Source organism: Haliotis cracherodii, unplaced genomic scaffold, assembly GCF_022045235.1.
Source record: "Haliotis cracherodii isolate W230 unplaced genomic scaffold, xgHalCrac1.p SCAF_16, whole genome shotgun sequence".
In the NCBI taxonomy this organism is placed as follows: domain Eukaryota; kingdom Metazoa; phylum Mollusca; class Gastropoda; order Lepetellida; family Haliotidae; genus Haliotis; species Haliotis cracherodii.
Genome location: NW_027266271.1, coordinates 6,264,650 through 6,280,107, shown reverse-complemented (window position 1 = coordinate 6,280,107; position 15,458 = coordinate 6,264,650). Strand labels below are relative to the sequence as shown.

General features: G+C 39.9%; 2 protein-coding genes and 1 pseudogene across 5 annotated transcripts in view; 2 read left to right on the top strand and 1 right to left on the bottom strand.

Annotated features, from left to right (window-relative positions):
* The window catches only part of LOC139463766 (uncharacterized), a 272,927-nt pseudogene that overhangs the window by 246,366 nt on the left and 11,103 nt on the right, over positions 1-15,458 (top strand).
* On the top strand, positions 1,433-9,238 carry LOC139463769 (elongation factor Ts, mitochondrial-like). Its single transcript, XM_071245056.1, has 6 exons — positions 1,433-1,541; positions 2,371-2,549; positions 3,146-3,274; positions 4,066-4,173; positions 4,323-4,494; positions 7,348-9,238. The coding sequence occupies exons 1-6, from the start codon at positions 1,523-1,525 to the stop codon at positions 7,743-7,745; spliced, it is 1,005 nt and encodes a 334-aa protein (XP_071101157.1). The 5' UTR covers positions 1,433-1,522; the 3' UTR covers positions 7,746-9,238.
* LOC139463771 (uncharacterized) overlaps positions 11,080-15,458 on the bottom strand; it is a 44,029-nt gene continuing 39,650 nt past the window's right edge. For all 4 annotated transcript variants that reach the window (XM_071245061.1, XM_071245060.1, XM_071245062.1 and 1 more), the window contains one exon: positions 11,080-15,127. In XM_071245061.1, the coding sequence (XP_071101162.1) occupies positions 15,098-15,127 (30 nt within the window). In that variant the 3' untranslated portion in view covers positions 11,080-15,097. The remainder of the gene's footprint in view (positions 15,128-15,458) is intronic.

The following is a 15,458-nucleotide window of genomic DNA, read 5'->3' as shown; positions in this document are numbered from 1 at the left end:
TATTATACTCGTTGCAGCTCCTGTGTGAGGTAAGATGAATACACAGGCGGTTTGAGGTGTGTGTGTGTGGGGGGGGGGGGGGGGGGGGGGGGGGTATGTCACATGGTCCTCTAGCTTTGATACGCGGACGGCGCGTTCGGTGTTCACGCTATCATCCACTGGTTTGCATGTTACGGGCTTAAGTTTTGCACGCTGTTGGATATATGAAGCTGTGTTGTGGAAAGTTGTCACTCTGCTTAACGCGTTATGGGAAGTATAATATATAGTTATAGCAGCCACTATAAGAAAACGCCAACCTCAGACAAATAGGCAGAAATGGATTCTGTACAAATAATGTCCTGTACGGGCCCGTTGCACAAAACAATCTTAGTGTTACGACTGTCGCAAGCCTATGTTAAAGTATGGGAGTTATGATCACCTTAGCGTTAAGATAGCTTTGTGTAACGGGGCCTTGGTTTGAGGATTATCCGTCAGCAGTTAGTTACAATTTTTAAACTGAATATGACCGTATTACTCCTTGCTCAAATCTTACAGTTTCTTGTTTAACGCCACACTATTGAGTAAGTGAATTGGTTTTAAGCTGCTTAGAACAGTACGTATTTCAGTGAAATGTACGGCGTGACAGCTTAATGCCGGAGGAAAGCCCAAAGTGATGCAGGTCTTAAGATCCCTATACTTTCCCAATTGGTGAAACCCACGACTTCGGGTGTGGTGCTGACAAACCTAGAAACATAATCAGGGCGGAACGAGATTCGAACCCACTATCATAGATTTCTGACACGTCTACAAGGAACCCAACAGTGCTCAACGAATTGCAGCGCCTTAGACGATTGGGCCACCCCTGCCTCCTTGAATGTTATTGAACGGGTGAACTCCAGAGTTAATACTTTTACGATTAACGATTGCTTATCCGAGTTACATGTGTGTTGCTGTTCACGAAAAAGTGTAATGTTGCACTCATGACAGGGATTTATCTGAGTATTCCACTGTAGTCTACATCAAATGTCGCTTTAAATTGAAAATAAAATAGTTCAGGTTATCATTATTATAATTAATGTTTTAGTTTTGCAGAGATGACTGAAAGCCGGATCATACTTCGTTGTACATTATTGTATTGAATATTGTATTAACATTTCTCTCAATTAAAGAAACGAACGGAATATTAAAACACCTCTGAATGGAAAATATGAAAATAGTCTATTAATTAATTGTTATTTTTTATGTTTGTTTTTAAATGCGTGATTAGTATGCTTAAAAGCAGGAGGGATGCGCCAGGCTGTACATAAAACACTACAGGCTGTTGACGGAAATGGAAGGGTTGAGTGACTGAGTAGTAGTATTGAAAAATCTGACTTGAAACCTTATTTGAAAGTTGAATACCAGTTTTCTGCAAACCCCAAAAGGGCCCCTCACTACCAATAACCACAATGATTTCTCCCTCCGTGAAAAGCCTTCCTCTAATGACAGAAGATCTGTTTCCAAGTTTCACGTGTTTGCATGTACCGGGTGGGAAACAAACTACATGGTCATCATGTTACAAGGTGGGTCGTTGTATATTATCAGAAACTAGTTACACTAGATGGAATTACAGATTAATATATGGTAGAATTAAGTAAGTGTGCCGTCATGAGCATTGCATCATTCCTTTATGATGTTAGCGTAATCCCATTAACTCCAGAGAAAGGACACTGTAGTACGTAGTACGAAATTGGTGATTATAAATGTGTTACTTGTAAATAAACAGGTTATGACAGTATGTAACTGGACTAATGTGGTAATTCTGACTTGTGTTTGTAGCCATTCATATTTTTCATGCGTCCATTTTGACGTGTAGCGTTTGACATGCAACACCTAGGACACACCCGTTCTCACCCCATGTAACTGAACTACTGTTCAAAGCGCAGCTAGTGCTGGTCGTAAGAGCCGATGGAATGGATTGGGTGGTCATGCTCAGACATTTGGTGTATTGCATGTCATTGCACCCCGTGACATGGATTGTTGCTCACAATATCAATCTCTGGATTGTCTCGTCCAAACTTATTTACAGGCAGCTGTCATATAGATGGCAAATTGCTGCTTACAATTTTCAACAACAAACAAACCTGATTCTCGTCAAGTATTTCATATGACAAGCATGGGATTAGGAACAGTTTTTGCCTTATAATCCCCACATTGCTATAACAATGAGTGAATGTTGTTTTATACTGCTTTGAATAAATTAATCTGTGGCTGGCATAGTAGTGACTGATAACATGTAGAGAAAAGCATATAATCTGGGGTAGCAAACCTGTTTGGACCACGTGTCTGCAGAAGTAATTGCAGAAGTTTGCAGAAGTTGTTTGAAGTATTTGATGTAATATATAATTACAGGTATGATGAGAATACACACCTGCATTGTGCGGGCAGTTAGTATCACACTGACCCGTGAACTGGCCACAGGTCAGACAGGAGTTGACAAAGCTCTACTTAGCAAGCTTAGGAAGAAGACAGGATTTCCCTTCATCAGCTGTAAGAAGGCCCTTGACCAGTTTGATGGCGACTTAGTACAGGTTAGTACCTGGCTTACATGTATGTTCGATTGTTTCAGATTATTCTCTAAATGCTCAATGTGAGAATTAGATTCTTGCTACTTAGGTTCTCTATGTCCTTTTGTCAAACTTTTTATCAAATACACAATTATCATAAATAACTTTTCAACTAGGACCTCAGGTATGGTCATATGACCGGGGGGGATGGATGGCCCAGCTGGGTGCCACAAATTGCTCTGCAGAGTTGCATCCCTTGGGCATGAAAGGAATATTTTGTTGTAGGTTTGAATCCTGGTTTGCTCCGATTATGTTTCAAGGTTTGTCAGCACCAGCAAAGTGGTAAATGTCTGCAATCTGCATCACTTCAGGCTTCCCTCCCACATTATGTTGACATGACATGATGTAACTGGCAAATTCACTTACTTACTCACTCATATGACCCTCTTTAGGTATTGATTGCATTTCAATATGTTAATTATGTTAATTATCGTTCAGCTGACAATTCAACAAAATTCCAATTGCGATGAATTTCGATGGATATAAATTGAAAGCCTAATTTATTTCAAGTTGTGCATAGTAAAACTGTGAAATTTAAATTTTTGCATTTCTAATAACAGGCAGAAAAATGGCTGCAGGAACAGGCACAGAAGGAAGGATGGGCAAAGGCTACCAAGTTACAGAATCGGCCAATGTCACAAGGTCTGGTTGGTGTGGTGAGGGATCAGCAGACAGCCACTATGGTGGAGGTAGGTGAGCAGCAGACAGCCACTGTGGTGGAGGTAGGTGAGCAGCAGACAGCACTATGGTGGAGGTAGGTGAGCAGCAGACAGCACTATGGTGGAGGTAGGTGAGCAGCAGACAGCCACTGTGGTGGAGGTAGGTGAGCAGCAGACAGCACTATGGTGAAGATAGGTGAGCAGCAGACAGCCATTATGGTGGAGGTAGGTGAGCAGCAGACAGCCACTGTGGTGGAGGTAGGTGAGCAGCAGACAGCCATTATGGTGGAGGTAGGTGAGCAGCAGACAGCACTATGGTGGAGGTAGGTGAGCAGCAGACAGCCACTGTGGTGGAGGTAGGTGAGCAGCAGACAGCCACTGTGGTGGAGGTAGGTGAGCAGCAGACAGCCACTATGGTGGAGGTAGGTGAGCAGCAGACAGCCACTGTGGTGGAGGTAGGTGAGCAGCAGACAGCACTATGGTGGAGGTAGGTGAGCAGCTTTATGAACAATTATATTGTTAAGAGTTATATTACATAAATCTGAACTGAGCATTGGCTGTGACCTGTCATTTAGATATAGATGTGCAGCTATTATTCCATATGAATACAAAGTTCAGATTATGTGGAAGCTGTCAGATTGATATGGGTTTGCAACATCTGAGAGGTGCTGAATCTCAGTGTCACAGGTTTCTGTACTTCCATTGTGTCTGATGGAAAACATTAAATGATTGTAGACAACTCCTAAAGGGACAGGGTTTATGATTTAACATTCTTAGAATAGCCATATTTCAAGAATATTTGTTTGTTTGGTATGTTCTAGGTGAATTGTGAGACCGACTTTGTGGCTCGGAATGAAAAGTTTGTGAAGCTGGTATCAAGTCTTGCCCTGGCCTGTCAAAAACACTTCCTCAGCCAGCCAGACAGGAAGGTAGTATTGTACCATGTCCTTGTGTCAGACAGATCTTCACCTCTTGTCTCACAAAATAATAGTACAAGAACTATGACAAAATAAATTGACATTTTCTTGAATTTAATAAAGTGATAATAGTGTTCACAGTGTCCTTTGTGACTTTGCAGGTAAGCATGGATGGCACAGCTCTCCGAGATCTCCAGGCAGGAGAGGGTCAGACTCTGGCTGATGTGGTTGCCCTTGAGGTGGGCAGTGTCGGAGAAAACATGTCCCTGCGTAGAGCTGTTCACCTTCGGGCTGCAGAGAACAACTTCCTGTCATCCTACGTCCATGTGTCAGGTGACCTGTGAATCTCTGGGTTAGGATAGGTCTTCAGCAACCCATGCTTGCCGTACAAGGCGACTATACTTGTCGTAAGAGGCGACTAATGGGATCGTGTGGTCAAATTTGCTGACCTGGTTGATGCATGTCATTGTACACCAATTACGTAGAGTGATGCTCATGATGTCAATCACTGAATTGTCTGGTTTAGATTTGATTATTTACAGACTTCCGTCATAAAGCTGGAATATTGCTGAGTGCAGCGTTAAACAACAAACAAACAAACCATGTGTCAGGTGTGTAGGGGCCATGGTGACTATGTCTCCATATTCGGTATGCTATCATGGTTGGATCCGAGATCTAGACAACAGACTGTGCTATATGTTGTCCTGTGGCCCCCCTGTAACAGGGTTATCTCAACGGTACACAAGTCACTGTATCCCGTCCAACCATGAGTGGGTTGCTACCTAATGCTACTATTTCTGAGAGTTACATTAACTTTCATGTCAATAATGTCATTTGTGATCGAGGATATCTCTCACAAGCACTCACAGGTACTACCGAAAGTACACTGAAAGTTGAAGCCACTGGCGGTTATATTCCTTAAATCAGATGATCAACCATTTGAAGATACCGTTCTTGTGGGTTTCACCAAAATGGTAAAGGTCTAAGACCTGGGTCCACTTGCACAAAGCGATCTTAGCATTACAATTATTGTAAATCCATAAGATCACGATCTTAGGCTTTGGCTTATTAGCCATCCTCTTGCACAAAGTGATTGTAGGCTAAGATCATTGCAAGCTACAATCGAAACTTACAATTGGTCCGGACCAATCTTAAGTAGCTAAGATCGTTGTAGTCCCTGAATAAACTTGACAAAATGGCATGCAAAACCTGGTTTGTTTCACACAAATAATCTGCTCTATGATCAAATGTTGCCTCTTTATTTTGTTAAACTTTATGATTTGAATCGACACTTCAACAACATGAAGAAAACACCAGAAATATCGTTAATTGAGATAGTTAACCAAATGACTATCGAGTCGATAGCTGAGAGTACTATTCCAACCTGACTCAATGCTGAAAAAAGAGTGAAACAAACATACCTTTTTGCTAATCAAGGGAAGGATAAAAACCTGAGTAGTCAGCAAGCGATTTGTAACGTCTGTGACCTTTTGGATAAATCAATGGCAGCTAATCTTAGTTTATACTCTAGATGGGAGTGGTTTCCCTTTGTATAAGCCCGTAGAGTACAATCTACCATACCCAGTGTATTAATGTTGTAGAATCGCTGAGCTCACATATATTTCGTTTGGGTCACATTTGTGTCAGTTATTTTGTCTTTCGTTTATCTTTAACTTAATCTACAAATAACTAGAAGTTGAAGAGCCAGATCATACAAGTTTAAATCTAAAATCGAGTTGGACGAGGACGAGTGTTTTTAATATCTGAATTTAAAAGAAAAAAATTACAAGCATTCATCAAACAAGCAAATACACACGATGAGACATTTGAAATTTTTATAAAATATCCCATAAATAGCAAACATAAATATCACACTTTTTAAAAATAATTATCAATATAATTAATAGCTAGTGACTATATATCAAACTGCTTTCTCAAAACATTATTCAATATTCTTACTTCCCGTCCATGCATTCTTGAAATTCTCCGTCTTTGTTTTTTAAAGGTAGTCACAACATCCTTTGTTATAAGCAATGAAATGAAAACATGAAGGATATATTTAGGATTTTACGAAAAGCTCCCCCAAATAGATGAAGATCATACATTTACGTGGTATGTTAGGACATATTATTATTATTATTTATTTTATTTTTCATAATAATTATGTCACTAAATAATGTATTCATATTTCAATATTTTTAATAAAACATGAGTAGGTATTTCTCTAGTTGCAATGCAAAACAATTCCTAAAATCACGACAGTATTAATGCCGACAAAAATATGTGTGCCATCATTCCAGTAATCGTTTCCTTAAAATAATTGGGACCTCTCTTAAAACTGTGCGGTGGAGGGAGATACGTGTTGTGTGTCGGGACCAGTTCCACTTACTGTATACGCAGCAAGCTATGCGCGTTTGCAGAAAACTGTAGACAGGATTCGATTTTACGATAATTGTAACTCCACCGTTGAAGATTTCAATCGTAGCTAAGATTGCGATCTTAAGTCCAAGCCGTCATACAATCGTGCTAAGATCGGTTTGTGCGAGTGGAATAGGACAATTGTATGGTGATTGTAAAGTTGATTGCAGGCGCCTGAGATCAATAATTTTTGTATCTAAGATTTTTTGTGCAAGTGGGCGGGCCTGCATCACTTTGGACTTTCCTCCCACATTAAGATGACATAACTGGAATACTATTAAAAAGCAGCGTTAAAACCCAACTCACTCACCCACTCATAACATTAGTCTAATAAGACAATACAGGCAATAACAGAAATGAAATATGTCTCGGCACCCACGGTTGATCATGGTTAGGCCCCGAATTGTTACATTAAGATAATGGGATGATGCCTAGACATACTTTATATCTTAAATATATACCAGGTAGCAACAGATCAGAGAAAAGTCTGTGTGAATACTATCTTATCTAAGATCAAGATGACATCTCAAGATTTAGACTTTTTCATGGAAAAAGATATTTTTGATAAACCTCAGAACAAAATAATTCTAGTTTTAAAATGGTTTTCAACTAGGCGAGATGAATGGTAAAGCTATCTGTTGCCAAGAAGTCAAAGTCCGAAATTAACATGAATCAACTAGTCTAAAGATAAACTTTACGGACTAGTGAAAATAAAAGTTCAATATTATTCAGTCCCACTATTCTTACAAATCCATGTTGTCCTTGTAGGCCCAGATATCAACACAAACAGTGAATGTAAGTTGGGCAAGTTTGGAAGCCTGTTGGAGCTGCAGGACCTGCCAGTGGAGTCAGAGGACACTCATGACTCTTCAAGTTCTTCTGACTCTGACTCTGACTCCTCCAGTGAGGAGGAAGAGGCCCCCCTGACCCGTGAGGAGGCATGTCGGCAGCTGGGCCAGCATGTGGTGGGCATGAACCCCAGACGCATCGGCAAGGAAGAGGATGAACCCAGCAAGAGCAAAGATGAGGAAGACAAATTGATCTTCCAGGAGTTCTTGATGAACCCAAGCTTGTCTGTGAAGGACATGTTAAAGAAGAATCATTTAGCTGTGAAGGAGTTTGTGAGGTTTGAGTGTGGTGAGGACTTGGGAGAAGACAGCAGCTGAAGATGGGATTGTAGTCATATTCAGTGTACATAATCACTGCACAGTAGTACTGTTGTAATGTGTTGAATGTCCAGTGTGTGCTGAGCCTGTAATCAGATTTTGTAGATTTTATGACCAAATGTATACCATACTTGGAATTGGTATTGATATTGTTAACTCTTTTGATGACAATGTGACAATATTTTCGATAATTTTTCAATTAAATGATACTTGCACCATTACTGCTGATAGGCAGTAAGTTGTTATGCAGCTCCATATCTTTTTATTTTTTGCCATACTAAAATCTGTAATGTTTACATATCTCTGAATCAGGTGATTGTGCATTTTCTACACTTTGACTGAAACCTCTGAGGATATGAGGGTTTATATACTTTTGGAAAAAAATTCCAGTTCACCCCAGAAAATAACATGAAAGTAAGGTTGCCATGGATTTTTCAGAGTAATGCGGGATAATCACATGTACAAACACTGTGTTATCATTCAAGTCAAGCCAAACACAGAGTAAATATTTGAAGTGTTTTAACCATGAAAAGCAACTTTGTCGACGACCTCACATTGTAAATGTTTAAGCCACATCTTTCTGAAAATGAGCTGTTGTGTGCAGTTGGAATGCTTGAAACCGGAATTGCATACAATGTTCATCTAAAGCCATACAGTCACTCTCTGGTTGGTACAAACAAACTGCCAACACCAGGGACCAACCACCTTCTGGATGCCCATTAGTAACTTCATGTCAGCAAGATAATTACACCGATCCATGACCCATGGATATTACATCACTTTACAGCAGAACAATGCACGGCCTCACCTGGCATGTGTGGTCACATACTTCACTGGACAATAGGACATCCCTACACTCCCTTGGCCTAATGTTTCGCCAGATCTGTCGCCAACTGAACATATGTGGGATGAAAGGAAAGTTGTTTACGCTGAATTCCATACCTACCGGTGATGTCCAGCTGCGACAGACATGGAAGACATCCATAAGCCTACCTCAACCACCTTGTGTTGTCAGTGAGGTGCTGTTGACAAATACCGAATATTGACCCCCACACCACTTTCAGCCTGAGATGATGTTTATGGAGGACATGTGTTGACACTGTAAATGATGAATTCATGTCTTATGGACATCAAAATATTGTTCTGTTGCAAACCGGTTCTTTGTTTGCGTATGTTTATTATTTCCCATGATGGTCAGAGATGGCGTTTTTCCCTGCTGGTATTTGATTCCGGCTGTGTCTCAGAGAAGATGGAAACCATGCAGGAACCCTGGTGACCACGTCTTATTTGAAGGGGAGCTAGGCTAGGGCCTATTGACAGTCCTTGAAAATGTGAATAACTAAAATCATTAAAGCAGTGTCTTCTTGCCAGAGTGAGATTTGAGGATGTAGTTGTTGTTACAAGGGATTGTCTAAGCGACATGTGGATAACTTGTTTTCACAACGCACATTCTGCACAGTGAAATGAGTTTGCCGATTACATTACCTGGTAATCATAAGAGATCATTGATTACATTAATCATATTACATTCTGTTTACCAATAAACAGATAAGCTTTAGTTAAGTGAGCTTAGTTCAGTTTTTGACTATATATGATGGAAATATTGTGACCTCATATCAGTTGCAGAAGGGCAAGTGCACCGTTAGATGTCAAGTTCATTTAACCTCAAAGAGGAGGATGCATCCTTTTCCTTCAAGGTTTTATAACTGGAATACTAGGGTCAAACCAAATTCACTCACTCCTCTAACTTAGGTCATCGACTGCTAGAGCATGACAGTTGTTGTTTGACGCCTCACTCGGCAACAGTCCCGTTATATTACTGCGGTCTATAAATCATCCAGTTACTGACATAATGAGCATTGATCAGTGCAAATGGGATACGATGACATGCATCAACCAAATCAGCGAGTCTGACCTCCCATCCCATGGGTTGTTGAAGACCAATTCTTACCCCGATGGAGATTGACAGGTGGAGAGCCTGATAGTAGATGGAGATTGACAGGTGGAGAGCCTGATAGTAGATGGAGATTGACAGGTGGAGAGCCTGATAGTAGATGGAGATTGACAGGTGGAGAGCCTGATAGTAGATGGAGATTGACAGGTGGAGAGCCTGATAGTAGATGGAGATTGACAGGTGGAGAGCCTGATAGTAGATGGAGATTGACAGGTGGAGAGCCTGATAGTAGATGGAGATTGACAGGTGGAGAGCCTGATAGTAGATGGAGATTGACAGGTGGAGAGCCTGATAGTAGATGGAGATTGACAGGTGGAGAGCCTGATAGTAGATGGAGATTGACAGGTGGAGAGCCTGATAGTAGATGGAGATTGACAGGTGGAGAGCCTGATAGTAGATGGAGATTCACAGGTGGAGAGCCTGATAGTAGATAGAGATTGACAGATGGAGAGCCTGATAGTAGATGGAGATTCACAGGTGGAGAGCCTGATAGTAGATGGAGATTGACAGGTGGAGAGCCTGATAGTAGATGGAGATTGACAGGTGGAGAGCCTGATAGTAGATGGAGATTGACAGGTGGAGAGCCTGATAGTAGATGGAGATTGACAGGTGGAGAGCCTGATAGTAGATGGAGATTGACAGGTGGAGAGCCTGATAGTAGATGGAGATTGACAGGTGGAGAGCCTGATAGTAGATGGAGATTGACAGGTGGAGAGCCTGATAGTAGATGGAGATTGACAGGTGGAGAGCCTGATAGTAGATGGAGATTGACAGGTGGAGAACCTGATAGTAGATGGAGATTGACAGGTGGAGAGCCTGATAGTAGATGCAGTGAGTCAGTGTTGTTTTGCAGCACAATCAGCAGCCGGTAAATCTGATAAGATCTGGTCCTGGCAAGCCAGTGTATAATGACGGGGCAACGACCACCTGGGCAGGTCACACATTGCTCATCCCCATCAGTAGGCTGTTAGGACAAGAACAGCCTCATGCCATTTCTATGGGTGGCCATTCAGTCAAAAAATACAAGTTGAAAAAAAGGACAAAAGTATGCAATTAAGGTAAAATAATTGTAACATTTGACTGTTAATATTGCGTACTTTTGACATTTATTTCAACTTTGTATGTTTAACCCTCATCTGTTTGTTTTGTATTTTGACCTTTAGTAGTAACATTTAGTTCTTTATTCGTCATATTTGACCTTAATTGCGTCCTTTTTTCCTTATTTCAACTTTGTATTTTTTGACTGAATGGCCGCCCATACATTTCATGATTCTGGACAAGAGGGGGTCTTTTCTGCATTACACTCCATATGGGTCAGGTTTACTCAGCTTTCATAACACAAACCATAAGCAACACAAGGGTTTTACAGTCAGACTCGACTTTAATTAAAGCCACAGACAAGACACAAATAACATAATACATGTAACCCACAATACATACACCAACAACATCACGGTATGGCTATAGTGCCGATGTGACTTACCAGTAACATTTCAGTTCCCTCACAAACAACGATAAAATATAGTGTAACAAAACTAAAACTGAAAACTGACACCTGCTTGCCTTTAAAAGTAATTCAGTATTTGTTTCATGGAAAGAGTATTAATGCTTGATTGTCATGCATACTGTATGTTTCTGCAAAAGCAACAAGGTTAGCGTGTACCATTACTCAACAGTTTCTGGCAGAGCTATGGTGAGAAGAAGTCACTGATAGGCTGATGAAAGTCACAGAGGTCCTGAGAAAAGATGAGGTCCGAAATAGCCGTGATAGAAATGATCAATTTGAATGTCACAAAGTTCAGCTATTAAGTTCACTGTTGTTTACAAATTTCCATTTAAACACAATATTAATTTTTTTACTGAAACTGTTACAATAGAAACATGAAATGTATTTTTATTCAATACATTTTAGGTTTGAAGAAAATGTATGCAAAGCCCCGACAGACCTCCTTTTGTGTGTGCTCCACTGAAGATAGCCATCAACTTTCACCAGTGCTAGAACTCTGGTGAACTCGGGGAATCCATTGCATGACATTGACAGATTTGGTTACACGTTTGCAAACAGTTTAGCCAAAAATGTCATTACGTTCAAACCCATCTTCCCGAGGAAAGGGCGTTGCCGAACAAGTCTAGTTTCGTGAGTTACACTTTGGCTGGACTAATGAGACTGTGCATAGTCCAAAAATTGTGAAACAACTAGACAACCGGTTTGTAAACAACATGGATTTCAACATGCAGATTTCAGACGACTGCAGGATTTGCAAAGCATGTGTACCGCCAACCTGGCATCAACAGATATTTGCAAATCTTTTCATGTTTTTAATCAAGGTGCTCAAGTGATTTGATGCACTTTGCAGGGTAAGACCCATTTTAATACAAAATAGAGAGTGATTATCCATCAGATTGTCTTGAAAAGGTGCCGCCATTTTATACAAATGCAAGCGATATGCAAGATGGAACCTTATTGTTCAATAGGAGGGACATGACTTGAAATAGCCACTGGTCGCGCTACAATCGAGCCTAGAAGTTCCATCCTAGATCGGCAAGGGTGGAAACTGAACTTTTATGGTCAGTTAATGCCCTTGCCTCGGGAAGATGGTTCAAACCAATTCATAGATTTGTTTCAATGATTTTGGCACACCTGAAGATACAACATTGAGGGGTCATCATGTAAAGTTCTTATACATTGGTCTAATAGTTTCAAGGAGATATCTCAAATGTGGAAATGAAGATGCAAAGATTTCATTACATTAGCACTAGTTCATCTGAAACCTCTGTGGATGTACTCAGGGATGAGAATTTACCATGGACCTCGTTATGTTGAGGTCACTTTTGTTATTCATGCCATTACAATGTACGTATAATCATATAGTCTCCCAGATCCCCGACTAACTTTCAGTGTTTTTAAAAAAAACCCAACCCCATTCTCATCCCTGTTTATTGTATTTCACAGACAGGTTGATGCAGGTACACATTCATCTGCAAGTACTTCATCTCTTGACGAATGACCCCTATCCACAAACATACCATGACATTTAATTAGTTAAAAAGTATCTACAACAAGTTACTATGTACAAATCAATGTCAGATTCAAGACTATGCATACATAAGGCTTAAAAAAATAAAACATTTGGTTCTCAGGCAATGACTTTCGAAAATATAGCACAGGTGGGCAGTGGTTTTCTTTTTCGGGGCGTGTTCAAACTAGTATGTAACCCAAGGTTTATGGTACCATAAACCTTGGAAAGGACCTCCCTTCATAAAAAAGCACACAAACTCCTATTGCCGTCATTACCATAACACGAGATGTGCAGTAAAACAGTGTGCATGTTAAGGGAAGTAACTGCAGGCTAATTGGATTGCATTGTTATTAAGTATCAGGATTTCTTAAAAAAAATTTAAATGGAAATAAAAACGAAATGGCAGCATTCTTTACGATGATGCAGGCAGTGCCAGAGAACCAAGACTATTATGTTTTTAAGCCTAATCAACAATAATATTGCTAATTCCCACATAAACCCTGTAAACAGTGTCATGAACAATTGTAAATAGCAACTTTAAAAATAAAGTGCTAGACCGGTTTGTCTTAGTCAGAAAACAACTGCACCTGAGGACATGTTTTAGGTACACAAGACATTTCAGTCTGTGCCCCAAGCAACTAACTGTATGATTTGAGAAAATGCAGATCAGTAAGCACTCGTATGGATGTGCCTCCAGAGAACATCCGGAGCTAATCCTCTACAGATGGCCTGATGGATGACTTGGTGCCAACTTCTGAGTGATGTCTCTGTAGATCTGCTTCTATCCACTTGAACACTGACATTCAGAGGGATAATGAAAAGACATCTGAATCCACAAATGACCACTGAACTGACATGACTCGTCCTGTTTGTATACATACATGTATTTAACATTATTTGATGCTAATTGATAAAGGGCTCTTGGAGCGCTTCTAAAACGCTTCACTTTAGGCCATAATAAACTAATTAATAGATTTTCATCCTTGCCCGCTCATTACCAAACACATCTCATCATTTTATTATCCCAAAGTACTGACAATGCCCTGTGTGAGTTTCCATCCTTATTTACTTGATGCACTCCACAACATACATACATACATACATACATACATACATACATACGGTAGATACATACATACATACATACATACATACGGTAGATACATACATACATACATGCAACTACCAACCATTCATGCTTCATGTGAACCATGTCGCTGATGCCTTCAACAGTTTTTCAAACAAATAAGACATGAAAACACTAAAACATTTTAAAACAAACTTGGATGAAAGTTGAACAATTAATTTATTGTGGCCTGGTCAACATATTGTATCAGTAAGATTTTGCAATGTCAGTTCAACTGATTGCCACTTCATAAAGCAGACCACAGTTAAAGAACCATTACCCTTTGAACAGCACCAAGAGCAGCTTACACACATGGCTCACTGGGAGAACTCCTTCAGTTAAAGTATGTAAACAGGATATAGAAAGTATGTTCCACATGCTGCAAAACAAATGTACTTAATTCATAGAATTGTCGGAATTATATATTTTCTGGGCGGCCATGTTTATTATGACTACTGCATACTCGGATGATGGCTAGTTTTTAAGATCAAGTTGTCTTCTATAAGTGAGCGAGATGTTTTACAGTCGTTCATGTGATTAGCGAAAAAACAATCAATGTTTCTAGAGCGTCCGAAAATCCATAATACGAGGATATCAGAAAACATACCAGCTAGAAACTGCATAGTGATCATGGTGTTCAAGTTAAGTACTGGCAGTGAAATCTACACTAAAGTGCTGACAAAATATACACATAGTTTATGAAATATATATATCCAGTAACTCCTTAACCTATTAAGTACATTTCTACATGACTAAATTGTTGGGCTTGCATAGCTAATATTGCTAATCTGAGTGTGAAAGAAACATGTTTTTGTGAAAAAAACCCATTACATTTCAAACAGGACCACTGACAAGCAGTGCAATGCATTAACATGTGATTTACCCCTAATTGTCATAAAACTAATTATTTTGTAATAAAAATAACAATCAAAATATTTCAACAACTTTTTCTTCAGAAATATAGCCAAGGCTTAGTAATACAAAAAATTGTTGGCAAATATTGCCTAACCCACTGTATCAATACGTCCTGTAGTCACCTAACACACACAAGTTCTCATAAGCTATTGCCTGAGATCCAACTTTTTTAGTTCAATGTAACAAATACATTGCATTCGCAAACAATGGAAAATAATCCATGTGTTGGCATGATAGATCTGTGATAAAAATACCTGACAGCTGATAATGACCTGTATATTGTCATGGTCCTCTGGGTAGACTGAGCAATACAAGCACGGAGTGTGACTGAGGTTAACTAGTTGCTGGGTTTGAGGCTCTTAATGTCCTGAAAAAGAAAATCACTTGTTATACAAACACAGTTATATATGACAAGAAGACAAAGTTATCCATATCCCCCACCCTTTAAAAGTTTGTTAATCAACACTGCACTAAGCAATAAGGTGGCTGGCTATATTACAGCAGGCTGAAACTTGTCAAGTCGTGACATGAAATTCCAGTGACTTTATGAGCATCGGTCCTACACTGTGAAAGTATGGGGTCACACAATCAACCAAGTCACAGACCACCAAATCCATCCAGTCACCTCTTACAACAACCATAGGTACTGGGAGTCTCCACATGGTTGTATTATGTCTGATGTGAATACAAAGTTTCAA

Excerpts from the sequence above, each read along its gene's own strand:
- LOC139463769 (XM_071245056.1), top strand. Across the intron at positions 2,550-3,145 it reads TTGATGGCGACTTAGTACAG|GCAGAAAAATGGCTGCAGGA; the intron begins GTTAGTACCTGG and ends TTCTAATAACAG. Across the intron at positions 4,174-4,322 it reads TCAGCCAGCCAGACAGGAAG|GTAAGCATGGATGGCACAGC; the intron begins GTAGTATTGTAC and ends GTGACTTTGCAG.